This window comes from Myotis yumanensis, unplaced genomic scaffold (genome assembly GCF_028538775.1).
Source record: "Myotis yumanensis isolate MYYU_CA2020_CCGP unplaced genomic scaffold, mMyoYum1.0.hap1 SCAF_5, whole genome shotgun sequence".
NCBI classification, from domain to species: domain Eukaryota; kingdom Metazoa; phylum Chordata; class Mammalia; order Chiroptera; family Vespertilionidae; genus Myotis; species Myotis yumanensis.
This window is the reverse complement of record NW_027223756.1, coordinates 65,477,903-65,505,900: the sequence shown is the minus strand read 5'-3', so window position 1 is coordinate 65,505,900 and position 27,998 is coordinate 65,477,903. Positions and strand designations below refer to the sequence as shown.

Sequence of the window (27,998 nt, the reverse complement as noted above, 5' to 3'; positions counted from 1 at the left end):
TTTGGTCAGGAGGTAATTAATAGCTTCTTCTGAGTAAATGTGTAGAATGCTGAAGTGAAAGGACTTTTGGCATGATCCTGGCCACCTTCCTCTTGCTTTTCAAGAGTCCATGAGTTAGTCCCTTTTATAAGGCTGTTCAACCAGTTATATAGTCAAGTAACTCTCTTTCCTCAGAGTTTACATTCCTTTGTGTGGCCCAGGAGTATACTCTCACACACTTGGTCGAATTCCTTGCTGAAATGCATTTCCACTTTCTGCAGAATAGATATCAAGTAACCTTATTAAAACCAAGAGGAAATAACACAAGCTTGTAGGTAACGACACTTCACATTTTGAGTGCTCACATCCATAGTTTTAAGAATCTCTTGGGAATCATGTCTAGAATTAATGTCAAGCTTTCTGGGCTGGAGTTGCTGGAATCTACCTTCTCTATTTTGAAAATTGAGACAGTGGCTCTTTGTTCTCTGTCAACCATTCTATTCACTGTAGTATCTGTAAAGATAATTTACCATACCAACAAATGCTTTCAGTACTTTGCAGTATAATTTCTCCAAATTAGTGAAATCAAACTCATTTAGAATATTGAATGTCCTGCTATATCTTGGGCTTTAAAATTTATAATTTTTATTTTTGTCTTACTTTTGCCAGCATAAATATTATTTTTTGATGAAACAGAATAAGAATAGAGTATTAGTATTTGAATTTCTTCATCCTCCATCAGCGAACTCTTTCTATATCTAATAAAAATGCCATTATTACCACTTTATCTAGCAATATTAACAAGAATGAAAAGAATATTCTTTTGAATTTATAATTTTTGAAAGCTTAGCTTGTTTTATGTTTTATGACACTCTTCTCAGAGGTCTGTCACCTTTTGTACTTCTCACAATGAAGTTTATAATGTATTATGCTTGTCACTGTCAGAGATACAAGTGAAGTTTATGGCACAGTCCCTGACTTGAGGGAATTTAAAGTCTGCATGTGGAGATAAGAGAACCCACAAATAGTCTCAGAATTATACATGTCAGCACTTAACAACCAGCTTAATATTTGTGGTGCAATTTTAATAACTGCTAAACAACTTAAAAGAAGGGAGAGAATTCAGCAAGATGGAGATATTGAAGAAGGCTTTCTTATAATGGAGCACTTGTTGAAATTTTAAAACAGGACCAAGGTGTTGGACTTTTCAGGACTTGTAGGGTTTAAATACAGAGAATAGTGGAAGAGTGTTTTCTAGACAGAGGAAAGGAGCATCACAGAAATCAGGTGAGTGGTGTGTGTGTGTGTGTGTGTGTGTGTGTGTGACCAAGGCATGGAAGGGGAAGGGGTAACACCAAATCTTTTTAAGCCACAGCTTTGAGGTATTCCTCTGTGGAAAATACTACTTCCCTTCCCCCTCTTTAGATTTCCTTTTCCCTTGCTAGATCTTTGAGAGGCCCACTCATCCTTTAAATCTCTACTTCTCAGAAACTTTTCCTGATCTTCCAGGTCTGAATTGAGTGCCTTCTATGTTTTCCGTCAACGCCCTGTACTTCCCTATCAAATTATTAAGCTCTACTACAATTGCTTGCTGAATTGTCTATTTTCCCCATTAGCCTGATACTCTGCGGGAGCAGGTATTATTTCTGTTCAGTTCTCATTTTATTCACAGACACCTAATAGAAGTGCTCCATGGATCATAAACACTCAGTAAAAATGTGTGAGATGATATAGGCCTGCTTGGAGCAATGAGGTTATGCTGGAGAATATTTATAAAAAGATTGAAGGTAAAGAGGGCTTAGATTACAAACAAGACCAGAATGGCAGGCCGACTCTGCTATATTAGGTCATGTGGAACCATTTTGTTAATTAGATCTTCATAAATCAGTTTCAAACTATCCAAGTCAGACATGCATTTCTAGACTTAACAAGGAAATTTGGCTCCGTACCTTATATCAGGTGTTTCTATTCATGAAGTTGAGAAACCCTATAACTTAAATACTGCGTGTTTTTACTAGAGAAACTTTGTTATTTTACTAATCTGTTTTTTTATGTATGCACTGAAATTGTTAGCTGTTTATTATTCACAATTTTCAGCCATTTTGCCTTTGGATTGTTGCAGTATTTTGAATTGTATCTCTTAGAGACCAGGGGATAACTCTTTTACCCAGAAGAGCACCACAACCTTGTTTGCCCAATAGCAGAAGTCACTTATCATGTTACCTTCTGCCGTCCATTAAAAGCATGGTTTCTTGGACATAGATTTTTAAAGTTAACAGAAAAAGGAAACCAAAAGACCCAATATGTGAGCCATAGACAAGAAAGGTGGCTACAAGTTGAGGGCATTGCACAACTACATGGTGCTCAACAGGAAGAGGAAGGTCAAAAGAAAGCAGAGAAGGTCCTAAAAAGAACGGTTTCTTCTCACTTTTGTTCCCTATTTTCCTCATGGCTAATGAAGAAATGTTCCAAGGAGGTGGAGGTGTTTAGAACTTTTTTTCTCACCAGCGTGTTGTGGCCTTCATTATCTATTTAAATCAAACCAGAGTAACATCGGTTTAGTTATTTTTATCCTACTATCAGGTCTGTTTTCATGCCTAGTGGAAACTGGTAGCTGCATGTTGTCACCATCCGTTTTACACACAGTAGAACGGTGCCTGGCTCTGATTCCTAACATCAGCTGTCCTTGATAAATAATCATTGGTCAGTGTTAACCATCAAGAGGTTTTGCTTCATACCGTGTGCTAAAGGCCATTTTAAGTGGTGCAGGAATCATGCACTACTCATACAGGTAATCTGATGGCCTAGCTCTGCCAGCCAATGTCTGGGTCGTTCTCTCACTGGAATATTATGTTATAGCCACATTGTCTCCACTGTAATTTTTACCTTGATCTTTTTTGGTTTCTGATGTTAGGCTTCTTATATACTTTTTTCTAATATAGTATTTTTCTTTTTACTTTTTTATTGGGGTGACATTGGTTAATAAAATTATATAAATTTCAAGTGTACAAGTCTATAGTACATCATCTGTATTGTATTGTGTGTTCACCACCAGGAGTCAGGTCTCCTTCCATCACCATTGATGTCCCCTAGACTCTCTTCTACCTCCCCCACCAACCCTCTTTCCCTCTGGTAATTACCCAGCAGTTGTCTGTGTCTACGAGGTTTCCTTTCTTTTTATCTATTTCTATTTCTCAGTGAAAACTTCCTGTTTGTGTATGCTACCCAACTCTGCCACTGGGTTGTAGAACATATTTACCATGGTTATTTTTAGGTTCCTATCTGATAACAACATCTGGGCCATTTTTAAAAAAATATATTTTATTGATTTTTTACAGAGAGGAAGGGAGAGGGATAGAGAGTTAGAAACATCGATGAGAGAGAAACATTGATCAGCTGCCTCCTGCACACTCTCCACTGGGGATGTGCCTGCAACCAAGGTACATGCCCTTGACAGGAATCGAACCTGGGACCCTTGAGTCCGCAGGCCGACGCTCTATCCACTGAACCAAACCGGTTAGGGCATCTGGGCCATTTTTGGTTGGTTTCTCTTCATTGTTTTCTCTTAACCATGGGTCACTTTTTTTTCCCTCTTCATGTGTCGTATAGGTGTCACATGGGTGTATGTGCCTTATCACACATGTATATTAGGCTGCAAGTATGGAAGAATGAGTCATGCTAAGTTATGGAGCGCCTCAGGATTCTAATCTGTCATATATCACTTCAAAGTTTGATAAACATTAACCAGTTTCTCTTGACCTCTGTCTATGGGAGATTCTGTCACTTTCTACCACTTGATCTGGGCTGAAAGTAACCATGACTCTCAGCTTTCCTAGGGCCTGTTATTTATTTATTTTGGAATCTAGATCATTTAGGTTTCTTTGAGTCCTTGACTGAGTTTTTTTTTTTAATGACTTGGCTAATGTATAACTTATGTACAATAAACCTCACATATGTGAAATATGCAATTGAATAAGATCTGACAGATGTATATCTCTGTGAAACCACCACCACAATCATGATAAATAACATTTCCATCACCCCTAAAAGCTTTCTTGTGTTTCTTTCCAATCAGTTCCCCCTCCTCCTCTGTCCCTAGACTAGTGGTTCTCAACCTTCCTAATGCCACGACCCTTTAATACAGTTCCTCATGTTGTGGTGACGCCCAACCATAAAATTATTTTTGTTGCTACTTCATAACTGTAATTTTGCTACTGTTATGAATCATAATGTAAATATCTGATATGCAGGATATATTTTCATTGTTACAAATTGAACATAATTAAAGAATAGTGATTAATCACAAAACAATATGTAATTATATATGTGTTTTCCGATGGTCTTAGGTGACCCCTGTGAAAGGGTCGTTCGACTCCCAAAGGGGTCTCGACCCACAGGTTGAGAACCGCTGCCCTAGACAATCATTGCTCTTCTTTCTGGACTTAAAAATTTGTTTGCAGTAAACAGATTTTATTTTTTTATTTTGATTTTTTAAATCCTCACCCGAGGCTATTTTTCCATTGATTTTTAGAGAGAGTGCAAGGGAGAGGGAGAGACAGAAACACCAATGTGAGAGAGACACATCGTTTGATTGCCTCCCTCATGCCCCCGACCAGGGCCAGGAGCTTGCAACCGAGGTCCGTGCCCTTGACCTGAATCGAACCTGGGACCCTTCACTTCGCAGGCCAATGCTCTATCCACTGGGCCAAACTGGCTAGGGCTGCAGTAACCAGATTTTATTTAAAAGTAATATTACCATATACAACCTTGTTTGTGTGAACTCTCACTCAACACAATTATCTACTCTGTTGCATGTATCTGCTGAGTAATAGTTTTTTTCATGTATGGCTATACAACATCATGTTTATTCATTTACATGATGAAAGACATTTCAACAGTTTCTGGTTTTTAGCTATTACAAATAAAGTTGCCATGAACATTTACATACAAGTCTTTGCTGGAATATAGTGTTTACCTTTTTCTTGGGTAAATCCCTAGGAATGGAATAGCTAAGTGATATGATAGGATATGTTTATTATTTTAAGAAGCCACCAAACTGTTTTCCAAAGTGATTGTATTTTCTTGCAGACCCTCCAGCAGTGTCTGAGAATTTCAGTTATTCCACATCATCGCTAACTCTTGGTATTGTCAAACTTTTAAATGTTAGGTATCCTAGTGGATTTTTGCCTCATGACTAGTAATATTGAACATCTAAAGAGTTATTTATTGGCTATTCATATATCTTATTTAGTAAAGTATCTGTTCAGATCTTTTGCCCATTTTTTAAAAATGTATCTTTAGTGTTGAAAGTATTACAGATGTCCCCTTCCCGCCCCCCCATTGACTCCCTCCACCCCACTCCTGCCCCCCACCTCCCCACTATTGTCTGTGTCCATAGATTATGCATTTATGCATACAAGTTCTTTGGTTAATCTCTTCCTATCTCCCCTCCCCCCTTCCCTTTGAGATTCCTCAGTCATGATCTCACTTATATGTGGAATCTAATGAACAAAATAAACTGAAGAACAAAGTAGATCCAGAGACATGGAAGCATGGAATAGACTGAGGAATCTTTTGCCCAATTTTTAATTAATTGCTTGTTTTCTTATTTAGCTGTAAAACTTTTTATAATCTGGATTTAATTATTTTGTTGATACATGTGTGGCAAATGTTTTCTCCTATTGTGTGATTTGTCTCTTTGTTTACTCAATGGTATCTTTTGAAAAGTTTTCAAAACTCAAAGTTTTATAATTTTAAGTTCTGCATTTAGGTCTGTGATCCATTTGGAATTAATTTTTGTGTATGATCTGAAATATGGATCAAAGTTCATTTTTTCCCCATATGGATACTCAGGTTTTTCAACATTATTTAATGAAAAAGTTTTCTCTTCCCATTGAATTGCCTTGATACTTTTGTTGAATAATTGAATAAACAATTGTGGACCTGTTTTTAGACTCTTTATATATATATATATATATATATTGATTTCAGAGAGGAAGAGAGAGAGAGAGAGAGAGAGAAACGTCAATGATGAGAGAGAATCATTGATTGGCTGCTTCGTGCATGCCCCACACTGGGGATCAAGCCCACAACCCAGGCATGTGCCCGGACTGGGAATTGAACAGTGACCTCCTGGTTCACAGGTCAACATGTTTTTGGACTCTGTTTCATTAATCTCTGTTACTCATTTCAAACCAATACCAAACTTTTTGATTACTGTAACTTTATATGTTTTAAATCAGGTGTGTGCTTTTCAGTGTTTTCTTCTTTAGTATTGGTTTAGCTAGACTATGGTTTTCATTAAATCTTAAAAAGCTGAATACTAAATAGTAAAATTCGAAGAAGCTAACTGAGATTTTGACTGGGATTGCATTGAATATTCAGATCATTTAGGGAAATTTGATACCTTAACAATATCAAGCCTGGTATATCTCTTTATTTGGCTTTTTAAAAATTATTTTACCAATGTTTGTAATTTGGCAGTCTTGCAAGTCTTTGGTTAGATTTACTTCTAATTATTTCATATGTGTTGACATTATTATAAAAGGGTTTTTAAAAATATAATTTCTCAATTGTTAACTATCAGTACAGAAATTACAGTGGACTTTTAAAAAATTAGTTTTGTATCCTGCAACCTTGCTAAAATTACTTCTTAGTTCTAGTTGTTATTTTGTAGATTCTCTTGGAAAGTTTCACATAAATAATTATATATACATAAAATGGCAGTTATGCTTATCTCTTTCTAATCTTACTGCCTTCCCACCACCACCACCCCCATGTCTACAGCCAAACGTATCCCCAGGTCCCAGGGCAGGGGGCTCAGGGCCCCTGAGCTGCGGAGCTTGCTGGGGCAGCCATCTGTTGCCTTTTTCTTCTTATTTCAATGACTAGCAGCTAATTTTAGTACGATGTTGATTAGATGTGAGAGGAGGAATCCTTGCCTTGTGTTCCTCATCAGAGACAGAAAGTGTTCAGTCTTTCACTTTAAAGTATGACTTTAGCCCGGCTGGTGTGCTCAGTGGTTCAGTGTTGACCCATGAATCCCGGTTAGGGCACATGCCCGGGTTTTGTCTCCATCCCCAGTGTGGGACGTGCTGGAGGTAGCCAATCAATGACTCTCTCTCATCATTGATGTTTCTTTCTCTCTCTGAAATCAATAAAAACATATTAAAAAATAAAGTATGACTTTAACTGTAGTTTCTCAATATATGTGCTCAGATAGATATTTTTTTACTAGTATAGCTATGATCATACAGTTTATCAAGCTAGTTCTCATTATTAGGGTTAGAGTGGGAGTCTCTTATGATTTTATACAACCTAATCAGAAGTGGAAGTCTCTGTCTTTCACTTTTTTTGAGCTAACTTTGCAAACTGTGTAGTAAGTATTCTTATTTAGAAAAAGCTACCAATAACCATACGTACATCAAAAGATTTCTAATCCGAAAAATCTTTCTTTCAAACTTGCTATTCCTCTTAATGTAATTAGCCTTAAAATAATCTTCACTCGTTTACACTATAATATTTCCTCCATAATTTCTTACATTCTTCTTTTTTTACTCTATTGTTATTGAAATTTGCCTCATAAAAGTCACATATTTACCATCTAAAAGTCAAATGATATTTTCTCGGTCTTCTTGCTATAGACTGACTTGTGCCTCACCTCCATTTCATATGTTGAATTCCAAATCCCCATTGTGATGATTTAGAGGCAGGGTCTCCCGGAGATAATTAGGTTTAGTTGAGGTCATTAGCAGGGACCTTCATGATGGAATTAGTGCCCTTATAAGAAGATATACCAGAGAGCTTGTCTCTTTCTCTCCCTGGCCATGTGAGGATACAGCAAGGAGGTGGCCATCTGCACATCAGGAAGATAGACCTCATAGACCTCACCAGAACCGGACCATGCTGGACCTGACCTTAGACTTCCAGCCTCCAGGACTATGGGAAAATGAATGTCTGCTGTTAAAGTCACCCAGTCTCTGGCATTTTGTTATGGCAGCCTAAGCTGACTAATACACCCCTTACCCTCTTCAGACTCTCAACATACACTCCTTTTTGAACGTGTTCTCTTCTGTTTACATTCTCATCATATTTGTCTGATAGCTGCTTCTCCATGTTAGTCATAACATCTTCCTCCAGTTCTTAAATATGAATTTTTCCCAGAGTAGTAAATTTGGCCATCTTCTCTCTCTACAGGTAGCCCCTTGACATTGAACAGATTGAAATAAACTGAAATAAACTCCAGACTTTAATGGATTCCTCTATGTGGAGGACCACAAATTCATATCATTAGTCTGTTAAACACTCCTTAATTAAAGACTCTAATTTTCAAATGCACCGCTACCTAGATGCCCCACTAACAGTTCAAGATCCTTGTATATTAAACAAAATTCCACATTCCTTCTCTCAAGCCTACGTCTGTTGCCTCTTTCTGTTAAAGGCACCATTATTCTTCTAGACAAACCTCAGAGTCATCTTGTTCCTCAGATCTAGTCTGTTGCCACATGATGACAACGTTAATTTTATAGTATCTCCAACACCCATCCTTTCCTGCCCCTCGCCACCACTTCCTTCATTCCTTGAATTCACTTACACTATTCTTTCTCTATGGCATGCCCTTTTGCTAATATTTTTATGCCCAAGCTGTAGACATTTAAAAAAATAAGTTCAAATTCCATACACTACAAGGAAGTTTCCCTGATCAGCCTTTTGCTGCCACAGCCTAAAAAATGATATTTATTATAAATATCATTAATTCTCTGTCTCTACCTGATCTCCACTTTTTATTATAGCCATTTAAGAATATATGTATACATACCTAATATAAATATATACATACTAGACTTTGAAGAAAATAGAAAGGAATATCTTCATTCTCTTCAGAAGCTCAGCAAATATTGATTGAGTTATAAATGAATTTATTAATGACTCATTATAATTTTTTTCAGAAAGCAAAGACATTCTATGGGTTCCAAAGTAGCCTCATTTTACTTGTATTGAATAGGTGTGGGGTTTTTTTGCCTGTGTTTTGTCCTATGTATATTAGTAGCCTAATAGTATATTTTATTTATATTACTTAATATGTATTAAATGTCCAGTAATATTGTGCTCAGTGCTTCTGATAGAGAAAAGAACTATAGGAAGAATGTGTGGTTTTCCATTTAAGATAATTTCACAGTGAAGTGGAAAAAGAGGATCGTGCATAACATGAGCATTTTTGGTTTCTTTGGCAGATGTGAGTGAACTTCATAAATTTCTATGTACTAGGTGGAGTGAGATTTCTCCCTTCCAAAAAAGTCAATAAATAAATAATAAAATAGTAAAATAACTGGTAAAAATCATACAAATAGATAAATAGCTAATAAAATAATAAATGGAAAAGGGAAATATATAGGAAAACTTTTGAAACATTTTTCTTTTCAAGTTTTGTTTCAATTACATATATGTATTTGTGTCTTCACCTACAAAACTACAAGGGGAATGGGGGGGAAAATTGAATAAATTTGATAACAAAGAGTAAGCTGCCTATACCTTTTCCATGTTTATGCCAGATGTCTTCAAGCCAGTAGTTCTGTCTTTCACTTTCAGCATAAAATAACTTACTGGAAGTCCAAAGTTGGATAAATTGTCCATCTGTATTGGCTAGTTAGATTAAGGCTGAAAACATGCCTAACTCTCAATTAAGTAGTGAAGACAGAAGAATAAGTTTCTTTAGAAAATATGTTTAGAAAATTGGAAAAGGACTAAAGATAGCTCTTGAGAACGTACCAAAAGTGATGAGAAAACCATGATAAAGAGCCTGGGGAAATATTTTAGAAATTGTAGACAGCCAAATAATTTTATAGTGTGCATTAATATTCGTGTGAAATGTAGATGAACCGTAAGCCTTTAGTGGGATTAAGATGAATGATTTATGATAACTCTCAAGCGATTAAGTGTGGAACTTGAATTAAAAGTACTGTTAATTTTTTCTCAAAGCTGCAGCTGTAATTGTTGGGGATCCACAAAAGGAGGAGGGCTTCTCTGTATTTCAGTTGAGGGGGTGATCAGACTTCACTGAGGTGAACTCTGGTCTCCTGGTGAAACTTGCACGAATCTTGTCTGACCTCTATACCTCACGAGCTTTGGGATGTGGGCCAAGTCACTAAAATCTGGACTTCTGTCATCTGCAAGTGGAAACTATTGCAATACATAATCTTATATAAATTCTAGTTCTAAACTTCTAATCTTGAAATGTCTGTGTTTTCATGTAGACTTTTATGTAAGAGATACAGAGATGAATAAGAAAATTGGTTGGGGTTTACTGTGAACAGGAATATTTCCTTTCACTTTCCCTGTTTTCAAACAATTAGAGAGGCGAGAAGGCATTAATAGAATACGGTTGTGGTTTGGGGTTTAATGGGAAAGACCTCAGCACAGCATGAACTTTGTGAGTATCCAAATATATATGTGCAAAGCACAGGTTCTGAAGCCAAAATTCATTTCTGATAATGATTTCTTCTAATTATTACGCAAAAATCCAGATCTACTCTAGTTCCTAGAACGAGAGAGGCTCAAGGTAATATTTTGCAAAAGGGAGTCTCTTTAGAATTCACCGGGATCCTGAAAGGGTCTCTCACGCCAACCATTCCAGAATATCATGGCTTCATTCCCTCAATTGACATGCCCAACAGTCTGACCTTCCATTTTCTTCTGTCTTCTAGTTTAGCAGATGAATTTAATCTTTATATTCCCAGGTTGTATTTATTCATAGAGGAATTTAAGTAACAAACACTATGGTGTATTAAAGACCACCCCAGAGCATTGGCTCTGTAATCAGATAGGCCCAGATTTGTTTCCTGTTTCAGATTCTTCTAGAATAAAAGGAGGTGAAATCCCTGGCCAGTGTGGCTCAGTTGGTTGAGCATTGTCCAGTGTACTGAAAGGTTGCTGGTTTGATTCCCGGTCAGGGCACATGCCCAAGTTGTGGGTTTGGTCTCTGTCTCTCACATCGATCTTTCTCTCTTTCTCTCTCCCTATCCTTTCCTCTCTCTCTCTCTCTCTCCAAACTCAATAAACAATGTTTTTTTAAAAATCTTAAAACACACACACACACACACACACACACACCTCTTTCCCCATAGGATTGTTGAGAAGATTAAATGACATGTGTATGTTCTTCGTAGCCCTTTAGAACGGAGGTCAGCAAGCTGATTCTATAAAGGACAAGAGAGTAAATATTTAGGCTTTGCTGGCCATGTGGTCCCTGTCACAATTATTTATCTCTGCTGTTGTACTTCCACAGCAGCAGCCATAGGCCATTCATAAATAAAGGAGCTTGAGGAGGTAAAACTCCTGTTTTTCCTTTACTATCAGTACTTAACTCTGACACCAAATGTGTGTGTATGTTTTCCTCACCAAGTAATTTCCAACACCAGCTGCATGTCCTTCAACTTAATTCCACTCTGTCACTATAACCTGGAGGTAGCATCAGTTCCCACCGATGAAGGACTCCATCCCACCAGAGTGCTCCCCCTTCACCTGACAATCACAAGTCTGGGCATCTGGTCCTTTTAAGCAGCAAGCTATACATTGAAGGTTCCCAGGACCTTCTTTTTGGGTCTCATAATAGGATGGCTCACAGAATTCAGAAAAACAGTTTACTTATTAGGTTACCAGTTCATTATAAAAGGATACAACCAGGGAACAGCCAGATGGAAAAGATGCATAAAACAAAGTATGGAGAAAAGAACTCAGAACATTCATGTCCTCTCTGGACACACTACCCTCCCGGCACCTCCATGTGTTCAACCTCCAGCCCCTTTATCCTCCCCAGAGATCTAGGTGAGATGGAATGTTCCAACCCTCTCATCACCTGGATGGTTCCCCTGGCAACCAGGCCCCATCCTGAAGGTATCCAGGAGCCCTGTGGCTCCCATTATTCATTAGCATACAGAAAGACACCTTTCACTTTGGAGATTTCAAGGGTTTTTAAGAGCTGTGTGGCAGGAAACAAGGAATGAGGGAATGTTCCAATGAAACTTTAGTTATGGAAATTTGAATCTCATCTAGGATTCATGTATCCTGAAATATTCTTCTTTTGATTTTTATTCAACCATTTCATTATGGAAAGGCCATTCTTAGCTCAAGGGATGGACAAAAACAGCAGCAGGTTGGATTTGGCCCACAAACCATTGCTTTCAAGCTCTGCTTTCAAGGGTCTGGAGTGCCTGGTGTTCTCAGTGGTGGTTTAGCCTTATCTGACCCTCCCAGTCCTGGCCTAGTGCGGGCATCTCCTCCACAGCCTGAGCCTCCCCTGACACATTTATTCCTCTTCTCCTTGCTTTTCTCTCTGTTGGTTGCTGTGTGGCCATGCCTACACTTCTTGGTTAATTTGTTCTTGATTAGGTTGGGTAAGGTTCTATCTCCTGCATTACAGAAATACACAGTATTTATCTGAGAATAGATCAAAACAAAATGGCTTATTTATAGGGTAAAAAGGAACTCTATTTCTCCCTTAACTCCTTTCATACCATCAATATAGCTCTCCCTTTACTTTGATGGGGAAAATAAGACATTTTTTGGGCGGGGGGAGCTAGCAATCTGAATCTATGCCAGTAGCCTAATGTTCATTCTTGTTAGCCTATAGTCTAGTCCAGGGGTGGGCAAACTTTTTGACTCGAGGGCCACAATGGGTTCAAAGTAAACATCATTACATAAAAGGGTACGGGCTGGATTCGGCCTGCGGGCTGTAGTTTGCCCACGGCTGGGACTCTAGTCCCTGCCCCTTCCTTAATTATCTGGTCTTGCAAGACCTGTTTACCTAAGTACTCCCATTTTACAGAGGCCATAAACCATGAACAATACACAACCCCCCCAGAGGGGGTTATTAGCACTGGCACCAGGCCAGGCCTTTCTTTAGGTGTGGTCTCAAGGCCCCCATCCCAACACACGGGGCTTTTTGCAAAGCCCGAGAAAGGTCTGGAAGTCCCATCCATATTTGGGGGACAAAGAAACCAAAAGGGTATAAAGGGAAAGCTTCCTCCATATTGGTTTGCTCAGGATTTGGAGAGAAACAGTCTTCCCTGAGTCATTGTACTAGTACATGCGAAACATCTGAAAATAAATGGGTTTTTCCTGTGTCTTCAAGTACTCCTGTGCATTTTTCGGTCACCTGGTAAATTCTGTAACAACTTCTTCTGTAATAACTATATTTTCAGTAAATAGAGTTTTAAATGACTAAGTCTCTGGAAGGAACTATTATAGCACTATAACTATGATGGGAACTATCGAAGTAGCTGCAGGAAATAGTTTTATAGAGTTCAGGAACAAAATATTGAAACATTTATCTGATTTCCTCATGACCTCTCATAAGTGGTAATGCTATTTAATTTGAAGAGATGCCAACTACATATATTCAAATTTTAGTGAGTATGACACTCAAACTTTAAAAACATAGATATTTAGGATTTATAGTCTTAAAGGTTTTGCTCTTGCTCTTTATAACTAAAGTTATAAAACATTCTGTAAACATTTTGAAATAAAAATTGAAAATCACAAAATGCTAATTCTTAGAGGTAAGATCTCCCTGCTATAGAATATACTAAACTTTGTTGTTACCGCAAAGATCTCACAGAAATCGCCCCTAAGTCCAATGAAAAAGATTGTGGATCACATCCACCTTATTTTAAATGAAGAATTAATACAGTTTATTACACATAATTTGTGTCCCATACTGTAGCTTTAGTGAGGAGGTTGCCGTCAGGGGAGGGGGTATTCCTGCTGTGTTGGGTCCCTGGAGGTGAGGCTGCCATCACTTTTAGAGTTAACATCTTTGTTTTAGGAGGGTTACCAGTATCCTTACAAAATTTAGGATAAACACCGTTCACTCTTCTTGAAGATAGATGGAAGTGCCTTATACTTGCATGCATATGCAGTCCTTGGAAAGGTGAATGCTCTATTCTGTAATGTAAATTGAAGCCTGCTTTCTCTTGTCTGAGCTTTTTAAGAGAAGAAACTGCTTTCCAAAAGGCTATTTTATCAGGAGAGTTGGAACAGGCCAACTCCTACAAGGTATTTTGTAATCCTGAAAACCCCCAATCGGATCCTAGTCATGATTTAATAACCAAACCCATGGGAAATACATTACAGACTATTTTGATTGCTTTGCACGCCCTGAGAGCCTTCCTTTGGCTGTAGCATTGAGAAATAAAGTCAGAAGAATGTATCCTCCCTTTTCTTCAGCTAGCCAGGTCTAGTCAGTAGCCAAGTCTTGTAGAGTCCCTCCCTGAAATATTTCTGGAATTGATCTCCTTTTTTCATTCTCAGGGTCACTCCTAGTCCAACCCAGATCAGCCACCTATCCAACTCTGGCCCATTTCTCTGTCTGTATCCCAAATAACGTTTTAAAAATCCAGTCTAACCTACTCACTTTCTTACTTCTTAGTCATTTCGTTAATTGCTCTTAGAATCGAGTTTTACTTTGTCTAACATGGTTTACAGAGCCCCCCAAATCCTGACCTCTGCCTATCTCATCTCTCACCACCACCACCTTGTTCTCCCTGACCCCGTGCTTTAGCCAGGCTGGAATTATTTCAGCTTCTAGAACATGACTAGGGCTGTCTTAGCCTCCAAGCCTGCTGTTCTCTGCAACTCTCGTTACCTGGCTCAAAGTCACAGTTCAGCTCAGAGTTCTCTTTCTCCTGGGTCTGGGTTTGGAGCCTTGATTTGCATTCGTAGAGCGCTTATGTGCTTGCCTTTTTCATAGCACTTGTCACACCTTGGGACTGATGTGTCTGAAATAGTTTCCCTGCTGCACTGGACACTCCATGAGGGCAGGTGATATGCTTTACTCATTGCTCTGTTCCTGCATTTAACAGTGGTTCTCAACCTTCTGGCCCTTTAAATTCAGTTCCTCATGTTGTGACCCAACCATAAAATTATTTTCGTTGCTACTTCATAACTGTAATGTTGCTACTGTTATGAATCATAATGTAAATATCTGATATGCAGGATGGTCTTAGGCGACCCCTGTGAAAGGGTCGTTGGACCGCCAAAGGGGTCTCGACCCACAGGTTGAGAACCGCTGAAGAAGAATGCCTGACATATAGTAGCCACCCATAAATATTTGTTGAATAGAATGAAAAGTGAACGAACGAAGTAGGAGGCAATCCAGTGTATCAAAGACTCTATGGGAGTGGAGATTATGAAAAGGAAGATGCAAATGGCCTGAAGAATTCAACTATTAAGAGCTCAGAGATCCTTGAGGTTTAACTTTCAGCAGCTGATTGTTGAATTCGGTAACATAGTGGACACAAAAGCCAGAGAGTTGGAGACTTAGGAATAAATGTTATTTAAGGACGTGAACACAGCATGTCACAGAAGTGTGACTATAAGGGGAGCCAAGATAATGGTAACACTAGGAAGGAGTGATGGCCTAAAGGAGTCTGTCATTTGCTTGTCTTTTTTCTTAACTTAGAACTGGAAAGACTTGGGCATTCTCACCAGATTATCTACTGCTTTGTCCTGCTTTCCTTATATATCACAGGGGAAAGTTCTATAAATATTTCCTACTGCAAAGTGAAATGAAACACATTTTAAAAGCCTGATTTATTTAATATTTTTTCAATTTTGGAAGAATTAAGATTTTTTAGATTTTCAGTCTGCCTGAAAAGTAAGCTGTGTTCTTGACATCTGTTTATGAACATGGTTGCTATAGTTTGTACTGGAGTATGCGAACTTTATCCTTACTAAGGCCGTTTGTTTTAGTTTTCAGTTCCTTTCAGCACGTTTTCAGTTCCTTTCAGCTACTCTTAAAAATCTGGACTTTGGAATTTCATCTTAAAACACTTATATCTCTTTTTTTAATTGATTTTAGAGAGAGAAAGAAAGGAAGAGAGTGAGAGAAACATTGATTTGTTGTTACATTTACTTATGCATTAGTGGGTTGATTCTTGTATGTGCCCTGTCCACTAACTAACTTAACTACCCAGCCAGGGCCTCTTACTAGTATATATCTTTAACCACAGATTTTTGCATGACTAGGTGCTAGTTCTGACATTGATCATTGGATATATGGAGATTTAGTTCTTAGGTTACACACACACACACACACACACACCCCATTTCTAATTTAAGATCTGCTCTTATAAAAAAGGCTTTGTGTGTCAGAGAGTACCTGTGGGGTGTTTTCTTCGGGTCATTTTACTTGAAGAAAAAAAAAGACTTTTGTGCTTAATTAGCTCTGAGAGTTGAAATGATGAAGAGCCCCCTTACCTGAACAGTAAGGCATCTTGATTATTAATATGAGGCCAAGAGCTGGACCATTATTCTCACCACAGTAGTTAATCACTTACTAGTAAGAAGGAGAGAGCATTCAGTATATTTGGAGGCTGTTTAATCATCAACTTTGGGAATGGCAAATATTTCTCTGAATTTCTGAGAACATACAGGGCCACTGTTTGCCAAGCCTTTGCCACCAAATTTATTACTATAATTAATGTGTTTTCTCCTTAACAGGTTGTTCTCATTTTTATCATAAGCTATGTGTTAAGTTGCAAGTGACCACGTCATTTGTGAAGTTACCACTAGGGTTACATGTAAAAAACATCACTGGTTGTGTTGAGGAACCTGTTCTGTCTTCCTGGCAGGCAAACATAAGACAAACATAGGTTTCCAAGGTATCAGCACTGCATGCATCTGTTTCATAGTGTAATTTCATCAGTTGAACAGATGAAGAATGCTAATTAGTTTGTTTATACATTTGTGATTTAATGAGACTAAACACTTAACTGATCTTGAAGTAGGTACAACTTGTTTCCTGTTGCTGTTTTTAGTTAATTAAAAACAGTGTTAGGCACAGTTTTCTGGAAGTTATAGAACTGTGTAATAGGGGAGAATCTCAAGGAAGGATGGGTAGTCAGTTGTATCCTGCCACAGTGAGATTGAATAGGAAGATGAGAATTAAAATATTGAGTTTCAGGGCAAGAGTTGAAATCCATTGTTAATGAGAAGATTAAGCTGATGAAAAACGGTAACATAAATGAAATTATAGCAAACTCCTAAATCCAATATTTAAGTTCTAATGTGCCCCAGAATAACTTATTTTAGGAAGTAGTTCTATACCTTCATTACATTCAACCTATAATCAGAATTCTATTTTTTATCACTTTTGCTTTTATTTGAATACCCTCAAAAAATTCTAATGATTCTTCCTCTAATATTTTCTTCTTGTAATTGTTGTAGTTACATCAAAATATAACTGAAATCATGGCATTCAGTTACTATAGCTTTTCTTCCTGAAAACTAATACAAAATAATGGTGTTATGCTTATTATAAATCAATAATTATTTAATACCATCTACTATAATGTCTTTTGTTACTTTCATATTGCGCAAAACTGGATCTGCAGAGGCTGTTATATTCTGGGAGATGAGGAAGTAACTTGTCCTATAGTCAAAATTATGTTTGGATTAAAATGTTTCAGTTAACTTGCTCAGCTTTTCACAACCAGGGGTCAGAAAACTACAGCCTGTATAGCAAATCTACACCTGTTTTTGCAAATAAAGTTTTATTGAAGGACATCAATATTGATTCCTTTGTATAGCAGCTATGGCCTTCATACAAAAATGACAGAACTGGGTCAGTGATAGAGACCTACTTTCTGGCTCTTTGCAGAAAGGCCTGCTGACCACAGATCTAAACCCTACATGAGGTCAGGAATTGGTAAATAGTAGTAGAGTTATGCTGATATGCATTAAAGCCCGAGAAACAAATATTTGTGGAACTGAGTCTTCCAAGGAATACAATTGAGAGCTTTAAGTTTTTAGGTCTTTCGGAATCCAAGTAACCATTGCACCTACTGCCAAATTGCCTTTGAGACACTCAGTAGCCTGCTGAGATAGCTACCTATTCTATTCTGGCAGAATGTGTTTTCTGCTCCTGAATATATAGGGTCTTCCTTGTACCTTCTTAAAAATTCATAAATTACATGTGAACACAGATTTGGGGTATGACTTTAAATAATAGAGAATACTGGCAGCTTCTTCTGGCCTGTCAGCATCCATAATCTTCACCTACTCAATATCCATGAGACCCCAAAGGTTGTCAGATGGTAATTTAGGTTTCCTATTTGTTTCAGTTCAGAAAAGGAATTGTCCATTGCTCTAAACTTATTAGATAACTTACCTGTGACAAATTAAAAGCTATTGCTTATGCATATTAAGAATATATTAAGAGCATTTAGGCGCATAGTAAAGAAAAGAAAAGAACTGAACTCTAGTTCTAAAGACGGAAGTATAAGGCTCTATCCTGGATAATTCAAATACCACCAGCCAATGAACAGGAGAATTATGTTCTTGTTGGCTCTTTAATATAAACTTCTAAGCCACTTTTAAGATAAACTAATCCTAGTTTCTAAATTAAGCCTTATTATTTAGAAACCAGTATCATTTGTGCTTGAGTTAGTAGAAAATGCATTGGCTCTGGAGTGAGATGGACCTACCTTTGAACTCAAACTCCATCACTTTCTAGCATTTCAAACTAAAGTAAATGACCTAAACTTTCAAGCATCTGGCTCATTGGGAATAAGAATGTTTGTGCCATATGGTTGCTATGAGGATCAAACGACTCCCGTGAGGCTTAAATGTAAGTACAGAGTTCCCAGGCACATAGAATGGGGTGAATAAACGTAGGTTCTTTTCCACTCTTTTTTTTTGTGTTTTTTATTTTCCAAGAATGATGAACCCAGTTAATCACGATCATTAGAATTGTTTATAAGCTGAACTTATAACCAGACAGTGTTTCAGTTCTGAAAATATATATTCAATGTTTTAGATCTGAAAAAAATGTACTTAGGCATCAAGTATATATATTTGGGTATGTTTGGGAGACATTAGTTTATGCTATTCTGATTTATCAGAAGTGATAGCATAGTGAGAATGTAGTAGTATGAGCACTAATAAAACTACATTTAGATTTGGCTTCTGTCTTAAAACCATATTGTTCCACCAATGTGGAATCAAACTAGCCTAAAAGGGTTATAAAAATGGACACCAGTAGTTTGTGTTAATGAGGACACTTTGGAGAAAATTATGTTCCATTTGAAAAATATTAAAATATTAAAAGCAAGTATTTTACTAGTATACCCAAATGCACACATATTATAGATCTTTTTTTTAATTGTTTTATTGCTTAAAGTATTACAAAAAGTATTACATATGTCTCCTTTTTTTCCTGCCCTTGACAATCCCCTGGTCTCCCCTACCCCCCAGTGTCTTATGTCCATTGGTTATGCTTATATGCATGCATACAAGTCCTTCAGTTGATCTCTTACCCTCCCCTCCTGCCCCCCAACCCTCCCCTGCCTTCCTGCTGTAGTTTGACAGTCTGTTCGAGGTTGCTCTGCCTCTGTATCTATTTTTGTTCATAAGTTTATAATGGTCTTTATTATCCATAAATGGGTGAGTTCATGTAGTATTTTTCCTTCATTGATTGGCTTATTTCACTTAGTATAATGCTCTCCAGTTCCATCCATGCTGTTGCAAATGGTAAGAGTTCCTTCTTTTGTACAGCAGCATAGTATTCCATCGTGTAGATGTACCACAGTTTTCTAATCCATGCATCTACTGATGGGCACTTAGGCTGTTTCCAGATCTTAGCTATGGTGAATTGTGCTGCTATGAACATAAAGGTGCATATATCCTTTCTGATTGGTGTTTCTGTTTTCTTGGGATATATTCCTAGAAGTGGGATCATGGGGTCAAATGGGAGTTCCATTTTTAGTTTTTTGAGGAAACTCCATACTGTCTTCCATAGTGGCTGCACCAGTCTGCATTCCCACCAGCAGTGCATGAGTGTTCCTTTTTCTCCACATCCTCTTCAGCACTTGTCTTTTGTTGATTTGTTGATGATAGCCATTCTGACAGGTGTGAGATGGTACCTCATTGTTGTTTTGATTTGGCTCTCTCGTATGATTAGTGACTTTGAGCATGTTTTCATTTGTCTCTTGGCTTTCTGAATGTCCTCTTTTGAAAAGTGTCTATTTAGGTCCTTTGCCCATTTTTTGATTGGATTGTTTATCTTCCTTTTGTTAAGTTGTATGAGTTCCCTATAAATGTTGGAGATTAAACCCTTATCGGTGATAACATTGGCAAATATGTTCTCCCATGTAGTGGGCTTTCTTGTTGTTTTGTTGATGGTTTCTTTTGCTGTGCAGAAGCTTTTAATTTTGATGTAGTCCCGTTTGTTTATTTTCTCTTTAGTTTCCAATGCCCTAATATTATAGATCTTTACCAAATGTTCCATCCATTTTATAATTGACACTAGAAGCCCGTTGCAGGAGGATTCCTGCAAGAATAGGGCTTCCTTGGGCCAATCGCGCCGCCAAGCCCCTCAGCCCAGGGCTGAGGACGGGGGTCCTGCCCGCCCAGGGCTGCAGACGGGGGTCCCGGCTGGGGGTGGGGCTTAGGTGGCACACGGGGGCCCGGATGGCAGCTGGCACTAGCTGCAGTATGCAAATTAGCAGCCATCTTTGTTGGTGGTTAATTTGCATATCGCACTGATTAGCCAATGGGAGGCGTAGCGAAGGTATGGTCAATTACCCTGTTTGTCTATTATTAGATTAGATTCTCACCAGATTTTTTTTTTACTTGAAAAATGCAATATGACTCTGTGGTCTTTGCTTGTTCACACCTGTCTTTTTCTGTTTTCTTAAGTGCACTAAGTCACTTGCTCTCTGTTTCAACTTTCTACTGCCCGTAGACATTCCCATCACCAGTGTCCTTGAGCTGATCGTGGCTTCCATTTGTCAGTCCCACATAAGAAGAGCAGCTCACCAGATCGAGATCCACAGCAAGCTGAGGCCACTGACACCATGTTCTGTACGAAGCTGAAGGATCTCAAGATCACAGGGGAGTGTCCTTTCTCCTTACTGGCACCAGGGGAGGCTCCAAAAGAGCCAGCAGAGGAGGTGGCGGGAAACGCAGAGAGCTGCCCAGCCACCCTGCCCATCTGTCAGGACGTCCCTGAGAAGAATGTGCAAGGAAGTCTCCCTCAAAGGAAGACCAGTCGGAGCCGCGTCTACCTTCACACTTTGGCAGAGAGCATTTGCAAACTGATTTTCCCCGAGGTGAGTGCTTGCCCTGTTCAGGATGTTACTGATATTTTGAAAATTGTAAAATAATGGTTTTCTAAGGAAAACATAAACACTTGCTTTCTCACTCTCAAGTCTCTGATAGGTGTTTCCTGGAAACACAGAAAAGCATTCCTTTAAAGCAATCATCGTCTTAAATTGTGTTTCTCTTAAAATGTTTAACATCTTGAATTGTTTTCAAAAGGATCCTGACTCTGACAAGCTTTTGAGCAACTGCTTAGTCCCTTAGCATCAGCTTCCTCATCTGTAAAATGGAAACAATGACAGACTCTATGTTTGAGAGTTTTAATGAACATGAAGTGAAGTGATCCATACCTCTTCCCATACCATAAATGACCAGTAGTTGTCAACAGTTATTTCAAAATCAAGTTCCTTGAAGAATAACTTCTTTTCTGCCATGTTTTCTTCTTCTAAATCCAAAGAGTAAGATGTATCCCCTGATAATTTGTTGAGTTGGGGAAATCTCCCTTTTCCTGCTGTGCCTGAGTCTGAAATCTCTGCTCAGGCCAGGCTTGACCTGGTCCTTTGTGTCAGAGTTGTTAATTCAGACACTTCTTGAAATAGCTCTGTGAGCTGCCTAGCCTAATATCATTTTGAGATATGGAGCATCTTCTGTTAATCTACCTGTGACAGAACACTGGGAATAGAGCATATACTTCATTAGGTCAAATATTTTAAGAATAGAAGAGGCATGTCAAGAGCTCCTCTCCTCCTGCAGGGCTAAAGAGAAGAGCAGCTGAAAGTCTCCATGATTTCTTCTTCCCTCCATCTGTGTTCAGTTTTATAGACACTCACATAACCTATGAGATCGGAATTAGACTCCAGCTATCATAATCCACTGGTAATTTTTAATTGACTCAACACCAAAGCATTGAAGCACATCCCTGAGGACTAGGAGAGCTAAGTAACTTGACCAAAGTCACACAGCTTTCGAAGGCTAGAGCAATTTCTGCTGTCAAACAATATGGGCTCCAGTGAGTGAGAAAGATACTTAAATTGAAGCTTGAATTAGAATTAGCTGAAAGTTGAAGGGACTAATTTTGAATATAATATCATCACAAAAATACTTTGGTTAACCACCTTTGAAATAGAAATATTTAATATTCTTATCCTACTCTAGTCACTAGACAGCCAGCTTTGGCTGGGATGAGGGACGTAGCCCTTGTCAGGGAGTTGGTTGGTTGGCATCCCAGTCTGGGGAGTGGTTGGTAGTCTCGTTTCCAAGGACAGAGTGAGGTGCCCAGAGGGGAACAGGTGGGGATGATGGGAATGATGGGGAAGCTGGAGAGCTTCCATGCTTCTCCTGAGTCTTGTCATTGCCATGTTGGCTTCATTATTTTGTCTGATAGATTTCGAATTCCTAAAGTAGAAGTCACCCACATGCTAAAACATTCCAAATATCAATATAAATGATATTTTACTGGATTCTTTGTCTTTGTTTAGAATAATCTCTGTTGTTTGTGAACTCATAGAAGTATTTATTAAAATTTGACAATACTGCTTGGTAGTAGATGGAAAGGCAAGACTATAAGAATTCTAAGTGGCAGAAGAGGTACAGTAGGTATTGTTCACTAGAACTCCTCTCTGACAACTGGGGTCATTTGCCTTATAACAGTAAATGGTCTAATGTTGCATACATTTGGACTGAGTACTACTAATCTAGATTATTCCATCAACTGCCCAAACATCTGCATTTCTTTAATTAAATAGCATTTTAAAAATTTTTAAAGTAGACATTTAATTCTTTTACTGTTTGGATAACAATTCGATCTGTTATCCAAAGGAAGAGACTCAAAATACCATTGGACAGACTATAGTTCTCATTTTAGATAATCAGACTTTACTCTCCAATTTGTTTTTATGGCTGGAGTAAGTATTAAAATCCATGAACCTTCCAGCCTTTCTTTCATCCTGAGGCAGACATGTCCTCCCTCTCTTTATCGGACCAGTCAGAGAAGCTGTTCTACATTCTACATTTAAGTTTTCTTTTATTTCTTCTCGGCACTTGCATTTTTTTCCTAATAAATTTCAAATCTTTCCAAAGCTCTATAATGAAAGTCCCTTTCATGATTTACTTTATTAAAACAGAAGCTTGGTCTATTTTGCTGAACTCCACTGCCTCCCTTAACCAGTGGAAACTCTAAGTGAGATATAAATAGTGCTTAAGGAGAAAGGAATTTCCCAACTTGGAATAGAGCCAGAAATTTCTTCACTTTCCTCTCGTTAAACTACAGAAAGAACCAGCGGTTATGTATACCCATGTAGATACATATGATTTTTACATGCTCTGCAAAAAAAAAAAAATTTGTCAGCTCTGTTTACCAATGCTCTCCTTTCCCTTATTAACCAGAGACAACAAGCTGTTAAGAAAGATTGAGAGTCAAGTATTTAAAAAGTATGGAGGCTTATCTGCAATATCTTGAAGTATAGGAAAATTCACGAAATCAATAAAAGAGAGTAAAATTACATGTGTTTGGTGAAGATAATCAGTTCAAAGAAAGGAAATCGGTGCAAATTAGGGGAAATCCAAGATTTGTTTCAAATCAGTGATCAACTGATTTTGGCAACAGATTGGATTTAAGGGATAAAAGAAAGGGAGAAACAGATAATGCCAGTTTTCTAGACCTGGGAGTGTAAATGATACATGAAACATAAATGTGCATGGGGAGTTAAGGGCAGGGAGTCACTGGCGTGGCTGGGTGTGGAATTGGTGACAGGAACAGGGGTTGGCTTGGCTTGAGCCACACGGACATTGATGTATTGGTAGCACATCCAAAGGGGTTTCCTGACCCAGAGGGAGTGATGCCCAGAATTCCTTCATGGAAGACCGGACTTTGCCAAACTGGAGTCTATCTATTTGTATTCCCTCTCACCTTGACCTTGGTCCGTGGCTGTCAGGAAGACCACCCGCCACTGGTAAAGCCTGAGGCCCACAAACCCACATCCAAACTCAAATTAGTCTGAGCTCATGGTTTCTTCCCAAGTTTGAAAAACCCATGGAAAACCAGTCCCACTTTCCAAAGTGTAAATTCATGACACTTATCATTACAGTGATAACATAGCCGCTTCTTCGCAAGAAACTTTCAGGGAGAAGGATTAAAATGTATCGTCGAGTCAATTATCTAAGGGAATGTTTACAACTTTTCTTTTTGATTTTCAGTTTGAGCGGCTGAACTTTGCACTTCAGCGGACACTGGCAAGACACAAAATCAAAGAAAGCAGGTAAATTGAGCTGTTTTATTTGTATGAACTTCTTATTACCATCTCTGAGGCCACTACTAATAGCCAACACTTGCTGAAAGTATCCACATATTTTGAATCACTATGCTATGCCAAAAACTGAACTGTTTTAGCTGCTACTAATCCGAAAATAAGTGCATTTTCGCATGTTATACATCCCTAAGCTCCAAGTTTATGTAAAATGTTTAGGATTTTCTAGGGGTTTAGGAAAAGGCAGAACTGAGTTTCCAAGCTGGGTTTTTCAGAGCCCATTATTTCAACGTTGTTGCCATATACTGCTGCTTTGAACAAGCTCCCATAGGCCTCTTCTCTCATACTAAGGGTGATTTCTAAAATCCTTAACAGGTCAGGCATGGATGCCCACCCTCAGTGCACAGTCCTTGGTTGATGATTACTGCTAAAAGGTTGAAGCAGGGTTCCTGTGCCCCCTCTGTCCCCACTTCTTCCTCCCCCCAAATTAGACTTTAGGTGCTGCATCAGGAGGAAATGAAATGGAAGAAGGATGGGGGGTGGGGAATTCGGGGGCCTTGGGGCAGCAGCTATTAATCCTTAGAAATTTTCAGTATTTTTTATAACCTGTATGGTTATTCTGGTGTGCACTGGCTAAATATCAGTTCTGTTTATACTTTTTTTTTTCTTGTACTGTGTCTTTGAAATTTTATTTAAGCTAGCTTTCTGTAGAGGCTTAATCTATAATAAGCTAGCTTTCTGGAGAGGCTTAATAGATAAGGTGATTTAAAAAAATAATCTGATTTATATAGTTCATTTTTCAACTATATCTTGGCGCAGTCACTGCTGGTGGATAATTTGACTTGGCCTTGTTTTCGATCCCCTGAAATGCCAAGGATTATTCAATCTGCCAATGATAGAATAAATACTTGAGTTCAAATTTACAGAGTTGAACGTTGACATTTTGCAAACCAATACCATTGTCAGAGATATTTTATAAATTCATTCATCTCCCTGCTACTCATGAGTGAATAATCTGTTCTGTGGATTATCTGTGCTTAATTTTCCTTGCTGACTAACTGGTCCCGGACTGCAGGCAGCAGGCTGCCAAGAGGAGTCCCAGACGGGTCCAGAGGAGAGAGTGAACCCGTGTGTCTGACAGAAGCTTTGTTTACAGGAGCGATATGCAAAGTATTCCAGAGCCCCCGACCTTGATTCTCAGTCAGGCTGATAAGATAGCCACAAGTCATCCTAGCTGTGCTACTGTGTCTGTCTGCCTAAGGCGTTGGCAGCCAGTTCACACAAAATTTATTCTCAGTGCTTTGTGTTCTGAATGTTCCTAAGCTAGAGGCAGACATTCCTTCAGGATGTGTTCCCAGCAGTGTATCTCTTTTAAAGATCTCAAAACTAAAAAAATAAAATAAAATAAATACAAATAAATATTTTATTTGCAAATCTTAAAAAATCTTTAACCACTTGCCTGACTTTTTATAGAGCGGATCATACTTTTAAATTGTCCTCGTGGTGATTACTCAGTTGTTGAAGTAAGATGAAACTCCCCCCCCCTTTTTTTTAATAAGAGTGCCTGTTGATATGCCAAATGCCTTCTCTCTGCTTTGCCTTTTAAAATTGTTGCATATGCTCTTTGTGTCTGGGTCTCCCACCGGCACCACCATCTTTTTGGCAAGGCAACTGCTGTTTCTGCTGCTCTCATTTTGCCAACTGCTGAACACACCTGGCTCCCTTTTGCAGACTGCTTCTTCTCTTATGTTTTCTTGAAAAGCAAAACACCAATATATTAAATAATAAACTGTCCCTCGATGGAGTACTGGAGCTCCCTACGCACCACCATCTATTTTTTAAGTAAATGAGTTTTAGTAGAACCATTCTGATAGCTCCCTGGGGTGGTTGCACATAGAGCTTTTGTTTTGTCAATTTCTCTAGGATCTGTTGCTCACATCATCATATGTATGAACTACTGGCTGATGTGTGTGTGTGTGTAGCACACATTCAAGCTTCTACCTCCTTTTTGAAGATAAAGAGAGGGGGCTTATTTTGAATTGCACTATCTGCTGTTTGGACTCACTTTGCTCATATCTCATACTATGGGTGCTGGGGATTGGCAGCATTATAGTTCTCTGAGCAGATTTGCTCTCATTCTCTAGAAAAAAAAAGAAGTTGCTTAAATGACAAAAAAAAAAAGAGCCAATTAAAGGCTGATTAATACAAAACAATATATATCAAGGGGTTTGATGATAAAAGACTAGACTTTGGGTGGTGAGCACAAAATAGAGTATACAGATGTTGTATTATAAAGGAGTACTATATATCAAAGTGTTTGTGGGTCTCTAAAGTCGAACTAGATAATGCCAGTTAGTGTTCTTCAACCTGTTAAAATAAGAAAATATTTCCACCTAGTATTTTAAATAATTATATTGTTTATAATTATTAAACAATATAAAATAGTGGACTGAGCAATTTTCCTTCTTGAAAAATATAAAATAGTGGACTGAGCAATTTTCCTTCTTGAAAAATATTCCCTTTTGAAACTTCTCTACATGTGTCATGTTCTTTGAAATCTATTAAACAATTTTAGATTCATGCCTGTTTGTAAACTTGGCTTGTCTAATGGCATACTGAACCACAATCAGAACTTGGGTGCCTTTAAATATGCTTCTGTAGTTTGGCAAATTTGCTCATGATCAGTCATCACTATCAGAAATCATCAACAAAAGAATTAGGCAGACATGAATCAGCAAGCTGTCCAGTTGAAATCATTAATCAAAATGTGTGTGCCATTATCAACTTCTATGCTACAGAAACCAGTGCAGTAATTGAATAAAGAATAGATTAGTTACTCATTTTTATACAAGATCAAGGGTAACACTTAATGTAAAGATGTCTGAGAGTTAAATATACAGGCTTTACTGTATGTTTATAAAGCAAATGTACAGAATCTACTGTATATTCACTTTAGAAAAATATTGTGATACTTAAAAATGAAATCCATCAGTATGTAGGTTTTTCTTCTTGTGGGTCTTTTCATACTCCTGGTTCCCTGCCAGTGTAGGCCTCTATAGTATTAGCTTAAGTGAAGTTCAGTTAAAAGGCAAGTACTTCATAAAAAAATGATGAAGTGCTCCGTATTCAGATATATTTGGGGGTTTTCTACATTGCTTTGGGTTGTACATGTAACTGCTCCTTTTCTGTAAACTTGATAGTCAAGACTTGCCTCTCCAGAAAAAGTTACTGAAATTATTTGTCATGATTTCTGTCTGTTATTATCTGAACTTTTGAACATTCACATGTCAGTTTATAATTTAAGATATTAAAATATTTTCAGAAAATCTGTGGAAAGAGAAGACTTTGAAAAAATAATTGCAGATGAAGCGCTTGCAGCAGGTAATAGAATTGTTTCATGTTAATTGTCTAGTGTATGTAATTAGGAATTAATTATGCTTATAGAACTAATGTTTTATCTGTAAACTAATGTTTTCTATTAGTAAAAAAATATTTACCTGTAGAACTAACATTTTCTTTTAAAATATTTATTTTTATTAGCTGGTGAATTCCAGTGTGAATTGTTCAATCTATGTATTGTATTAACATAAAGAATAACTCTTTGTCATACTATATATTTTTGTTTGACCTTAAACATTTCCTCTTCTTTTATTTAAATTTATTTTTATTATTGAAAGT

General features: G+C 37.9%; 1 protein-coding gene and 1 pseudogene across 4 annotated transcripts in view; one reads left to right on the top strand and one right to left on the bottom strand.

The window, feature by feature from the left end:
• GUCY1A1 (guanylate cyclase 1 soluble subunit alpha 1) overlaps positions 1 to 27,998 on the top strand; it is a 52,228-nt gene that overhangs the window by 5,794 nt on the left and 18,436 nt on the right. For all 4 annotated transcript variants that reach the window (XM_070415422.1, XM_070415421.1, XM_070415423.1 and 1 more), the window contains exons 2-4: positions 20,720 to 21,086; positions 24,271 to 24,332; positions 27,643 to 27,701. In XM_070415422.1, coding sequence (XP_070271523.1) covers positions 20,832 to 21,086; positions 24,271 to 24,332; positions 27,643 to 27,701 — 376 coding nt within the window. In that variant the 5' untranslated portion in view covers positions 20,720 to 20,831. The remainder of the gene's footprint in view (positions 1 to 20,719; positions 21,087 to 24,270; positions 24,333 to 27,642; positions 27,702 to 27,998) is intronic.
• Positions 6,754 to 6,872, bottom strand: LOC139011899 (small nucleolar RNA SNORA5; annotated as a pseudogene).